The sequence below is a fragment of the Paramormyrops kingsleyae genome, chromosome 6, assembly GCF_048594095.1.
Source record: "Paramormyrops kingsleyae isolate MSU_618 chromosome 6, PKINGS_0.4, whole genome shotgun sequence".
In the NCBI taxonomy this organism is placed as follows: Eukaryota; Metazoa; Chordata; class Actinopteri; order Osteoglossiformes; family Mormyridae; genus Paramormyrops; species Paramormyrops kingsleyae.
In genome coordinates this window covers 24,248,161-24,254,160 of record NC_132802.1, presented here as the reverse complement: position 1 = coordinate 24,254,160, position 6,000 = coordinate 24,248,161, and the positions used below count along the sequence as shown (strand labels likewise).

At 40.2% G+C, this 6,000-nt stretch overlaps 1 protein-coding gene across 1 annotated transcript in view; it reads left to right on the top strand.

Moving 5' to 3' along the window:
• The first annotated feature begins 3,439 nt into the window (after window positions 1-3,439).
• The window catches only part of uba7 (ubiquitin-like modifier activating enzyme 7), a 50,849-nt gene continuing 48,288 nt past the window's right edge, over window positions 3,440-6,000 (top strand). The window contains exon 1 of the mRNA XM_023805588.2: window positions 3,440-3,702. Within this exon, the coding sequence (XP_023661356.1) occupies window positions 3,656-3,702 (47 nt within the window). The 5' untranslated portion in view covers window positions 3,440-3,655. The remainder of the gene's footprint in view (window positions 3,703-6,000) is intronic.

Genomic DNA, 6,000 nt, shown 5'->3' with positions numbered 1-6,000 from the left:
GCTTGTTAAGACACACCCTCCTAAGGCACAGGATTCTTGTGCAACAGCACTGCATTCTCACTGTTAGAAAATGGGGCATTGGTTGGGGGGGGCGGGGGGGGATTAGGAATACAGGTGGGGGTTAGAATGATTCTAAGGGCCCCTGAGTGACAGAAGCCCTAAAAAATTTGGAACATAATTGCATTGGTCTGGGTTGAGGGGCCTGTATGATATGTTCTCATGGAGCCCGAAATCACTCACAGAGCCCCCGCATACTGAGAGCCAGGTACATCTAGAATAGGCTGTTTCCAAAGTTCTCCAACAACAAAAAACTGAGATTAAAATCATGTAAACTCCTGCAGGAATTATTTAGTCCATGACCTGTCTCTAAGAAATTTGTTTAAAATAATATATTGTTAAGAATAATGCTGTACAAAATTTTGCTAGTCGGGGAATATTTACTCATTTCCATTAATTGGTAAAAATCACCAGTGCAGAACATCACTAAATGTGCTTATAAAGAAAAGAGAAAGTATATAAACACATACATATGATAGGTGCTGTGCCACATACCCAGTGCTAAAACTGATAAATGTGTCATTTATAACTACAAATTTAACAAAAAAAAATTGTAATGACATAGTTATTTTAGTAACCAAAATTAATTGCCATAATAACAGCCAGGGGTATCATAATAACGTACATCTGTTTTTCACATATTGTATGAGGCCAAAACAATCAAATAACTTTTTAATATGAAAAAAATTCAACAGCAGGAATAACAATAATAACTTTGAGGAAAGTAGCAATATATTTAGTTGTAGTCAAAATACCCTTAGAAGAAAATGTAAATGGGATTGCATACCAAACTGCTCATGCATCATTGTTATCAAGGGCGTATCCTGCCAAGGGAAAGATGGCCAGCTGCCTAGGGTGACATCTTTCAAGGGATACCATGGTGCGCCTGCACGACTGCATTACCGCACGTTTGCGCAGCTGGAGGAGATTTCCCCCAGGTCACGTATGCCAGAACCACTACTGATCATCACCACCACCGTCGTCATCAACATCATATTCACCTTTTCCCCTGGTTAGAGTTGTCCTATGACCCCAGTCATAAGTGCTCTGCAGATCTGCTCTGCCTTGCCCTGGGAGTGGGTGTGTCTTTGTGTTTCCGATCCCACCTCCCCATACATCAGTATACCCAACCTAACCTGTTGGAGGAGTTCCAGTTTACTGTTTCCAGTAAAGGTGCAGCCAAGCGCTGAACCAGGAGTCTTTGAATTTTACACATTTTTGTGCTTGCTAACCCTTTGTAAACTTCTCTGTGATTTATCGTAAGTGCGTGACCCTTGACTGTGTAAAGGTGCTGACCCCACATCAATCTGTAATGCTCTATCCATTTGGGTCTGTGCTGGTTTCCCTCCTGCAGGGAACCATTAAGCTGGCTACAATGAGACTGGACTCCCACACTGGCACACCTTGTGGATCCACCTCAGCCCCCACTGAATGTGAGGTTGCCCACAGGCAGATTCTCACATATCTTCTGCTCGTGAATCCATCTCTTACTCTCATCTGCTCCTTTTGCCCAACTTACGGTGGCCCTGAAAGCCCAGAGCACGTCAACATTATCACAACGCAAAAACATCAAGAAGATGCAAAAACATGAAGACAACACAAAAACATCAATGAAAAAAATTAAGCAAATTTAAAAAAAAATAGAAGCAATTTTAAAAAGTTAAAAAGTAGCACGGAGCACTTTAGCATTGAAAACCTCAGCACATTAAGAGAATACAACGTATTAAGAAAACAATACAGTACATTTAAAAATTAAATGTGATTTATTTTTGTCATTTTTATGTTTTTGTGCCTTCTTAATGTTTTTGCGTTGTGTAACTGTAATGTTGACATGCTCCGTGCTTTCAGGGTCACCATACCAACGAGATATGAGTAGTTACGTAATAAACCTCTGTGGAGCCTCTGTGAGTCAATCAGACAAATTGTCAGTCCATGAACTAGATCAAACTTGGTCTCAGTTGAATCAATCAAATATAAAATCCTGTGTGGCATCATAGTCTAGGATGAACAAACTTAGTTAAAAGTAAGAGAAGACTTGTAGTAATCACAACGATGCTATTAATTAACTAGAAGTCATAAAATGTTCTAAAATTAAAATAGATTCGAGTTAGATTTTATTTGGTTAGATTTAATTTCCTTTAAGTAACTTTTTCTGAAGAGCATGGAAAGATCTACACACACTCATTGTCATAAGCTACTCAGTTACATTCTGTTTTTGGGCCAGTGGGGGTTTCCTAATACAACTGCTCCGTACTGGATTATGCTTAACCCTCTTGGATTTGGTTGCATAGGTCTATATCATTTCTTGAAATAGTTTGCATGTGTCTGCATATATTGTATGTGAATTAGGACGCATGGCACCATGTGTTTTGATGTCTTTTGTCCCTGCTTATGACAAGAATATATAGGATACTGTTGAATTTGTATTTGAGTTTTCATTTAGTTAGGTTAGGAACACAGTTGCACTAGTGTGCCCAATGAGGCCACAGAAGACAAGGAGGTTTGTGCAGGGAACACTGCACAATAGGAGGGTCTGTTAAGAGGAGACTGTTCATTCAGGCAGTCTTCCTCCAGTATTCCCTTGCAAGTAGTAGGCAGCATTCGTTTCAGGGTGGTCATCCCCCCAGTATCCAGTCTCCCAGTATCCCCCAGTATCCCCCAATATCCAGCTGCTGAAACCACACATGCCTTTTGCCTTTTTTATTCTCCTCAGAATTCTTCCCAGCGTAGCCTTTAAGATCCACAAGGGAATATTGTCCTGCCCCCTGTCTGGGGCAATCAGCCATGCCTCGATCATTGGCACTTTCTGAGGATACATTTGTCAGCCTGCAAGGTGCCGATCGCTCTCTGCTGGTGCAGAGCAGAATTATTTATTTGATAGTTGGTTTATCTATCTATAATTTTGTAATTTTCGTACCGATAGAGGTTGGAAATACTTTAAAGATAAAATTGTCTTTTTTCTATACCTTATCTCTTCTTTTTTAATTATTATCATTACTTTTTAAATTATTTAAACGGTTGCACAGTCGGATAAGAGCGGTTTAGGAAACATTTCACTGGGTGTTGTACCCCTATATGTACGTGACAAATAAAGAATCTTGAATCTTGAAATACCATGGAATGTAACAGAATGCTATGGTCACAGAACAATGTACCATAGTATAAAATGAAATACTGTTCAAATAGTAGGAATACATACTATATGTGTATCATCATACTGTAAATGTACCATGCACAAAACAGAAAATTACTGTAAGGACAATGCAGTACAACCATACTTTTCTAAGGGACTCATTCTGAATGAAACATGAGGAAGTATCCTTCCCCGATGCACACACACACAAATAGAAAATCACATTATCATCGGTAGGAGGGAATTTGACCATGAAAAGAGCAAGTCAGAGATGTTTCTTTCGGTTTCGATTTACTGAAGTCACTCTGATAGCAGGTTTATAGCCTTTAAATATTTCACAGTCATAGGTATTCTTTCATAACTTTCGAGTAGTTAATCTCGGATCCTTCAGTACATTTGGTGTTCCTCGGTGACATTTAGTGACAAATTAAATAACTTGATAAAGCTTCCCATTTACCGTAGAAGATGTCAGCGAGTGCAGAAATTGACGAAAGCCTATACTCTCGCCAGCTGTAAGTAGTATCTCTGGAATTTATATGTAATATACGTGCTCATCAATTACTGCGTCGTATTTTCGTTATTCGTGTTTTGTGTGGATGGGAGTGTAAACTTAGAAGGCATGTTGGTATCGTAGAAGGAGGTCTTTATTAATCAACAGGGGGAGTTCAGAGAAGCTACAACTAATTAGACGATTACAACAATTAAATAATAAAAAGGAGTATTGGGGAGGTAATCAAACTTGTGTGGCACGAAGCAATTTGAGGGGGGGAGGTGCAGGTGAGGGGAAAAACTGAACTGGGGGGTTGGCGGATTAGTGATTTGGGGTCCCAAGGCAAAGACAAGTATAGGGGGAACTGATGCTGTAATCATCACAAGGGACAGTGGCGCTGTCATCCTCAACAACGGTATCAAAACGTTATCACACGTTGAGAGCGTTATAGGGGGGCTGCTGCTGGGATAGGAGCGGTTGGCGCTATCAGTTTCACATTCTGCTAGCGGAGAGAAAAACGCTGTTACCGTTTGGAGTTTTACAACATATATTTCCTGTTTCCTCTTTTTTTTGCGTTTCTCCGGCCGTTTGGACAACTACGCTTCATTTAATTCACAGGTGTCAGACTCCAGTCCTGGGGGGCCGGAGCCTTGCACAATTTTGGGTTTCCTCTCATTTAACACACCTGATTCAGCTCCTTGTGCTAATTACCACACAGCTAGCTCTTGAGCTGAATCATTTGTGGTGGAACAGGGAAAGAACTAAGCTGCACAGGGCTGCGCCCCCCCAGACTGCAGTTGGACACCCCTGACTTAATTGATTCTACGTTCTCTGCCATATCGCTCTCCCTGTAGCTTCCGCGCATGCTTTACGCGCAGCTGCGCAGTCTGACGGAAGGGGAGGCGCACAATTATTGACGTAAAACAAGCCACCTCGCGACGTTTTGAAAGTGATATTCTGACGAGCGTAAATTAGAATGAAAACATGACTACGTTACAAGCTATTGCTCTAAGACTACAAGGAAAACTCGGCCTCCCACATAAAATTGCCAAAAGAATTTAGTCAATGTATCAATGTAAATTAATGTTATTTACGATTAAAAGTTTAATCCAGTACTTCACGCATCTGGCGTGACACTCACGCTTTCAGACTTACGCTCACGAAAGAAGTCTTATTGGATATCTGAATTATTCCATTATAAACCTAAAATCAGCTACCTCAAAATGTTGCGGTAGTTTGCACTCCCTGCAGGATATTTACAAGGACATAAAACTGTTACATTACATGTAAAGGCGTGTGCACGTATGTACAGACTCATTTCGAGTTAAAATTCTGGCAACCCTGCTAATTGAAACACAGTGCTGATCGTTTCACGGGAATACGTATTAGCAGTTTTTTGGTAGTTTTGTCATTTTTTTCCCGGTAACTTGCTTTGGATTTAATCAAATGTTTTTTGTTTATTGCAGAAATAAATGGTAAGATAACAAAACTGATTAACTACCCTAGAAGCAAAATCGACAGTTTAGACAATTAAGTTGTATAATTTGAGTGAAAACCCTATACAAAAATACAAGAACACGACACTGGGCACCAGATAACCCATATATCCAACACAGTAGAAGCTAGCTGGCCAGCCTTGAACTGACAATGGTTAGGGATGCACAGTTATAAGCTGCACACTCAGCGGTCTGGGGATTTTTTTTTATCTCGTAAAAACAGTGCGTATCAAGGTCTGGGATATAGGAACTGAGAAAAGGCATGTAACTAGCAAAATACAGAAAAAGGAATGGGATGACTAGCGACACCTGCTGGCCACACGAGGAACCAACAGACAGAACAAGACGGACTGAATCTGACAGACAGGCGCCGCTTATTGAACTGTTTTGACTACTAACGTAACGAAAAGTTACGATGAGAAAGTTGCTCATTTAATGCTTACAAACTTGGAGTACCCATGAAGAAATTTGTAGCTGCTAGGTAGTGTTTAAATAAAATGTGATGGCAAAGCAAGCCGAAAAACGAGGAAAAATGTGACAACGCAACTCTGGAATACAATTTTGTGTGTGTGTGTGTGTGTGTGTGTGTGTGTGTCCCGGGGGGGGGGCAAAGTATTCTGACATGGATCACTCAAAACAAATAAACTGCATATTCTAATTGGAGCAACAGCTAAATGACATACGTAAACAAATCAACAAATCATCTACACTCTACATTCAACTGCACATGTGAACAATTGGAAAAAGAATTTCAGAAGAATTATAAGCATTTGTTTGGTTCTCCTGTGTTGGAATAATCATGAATTGTAATATCATTCCTGCTT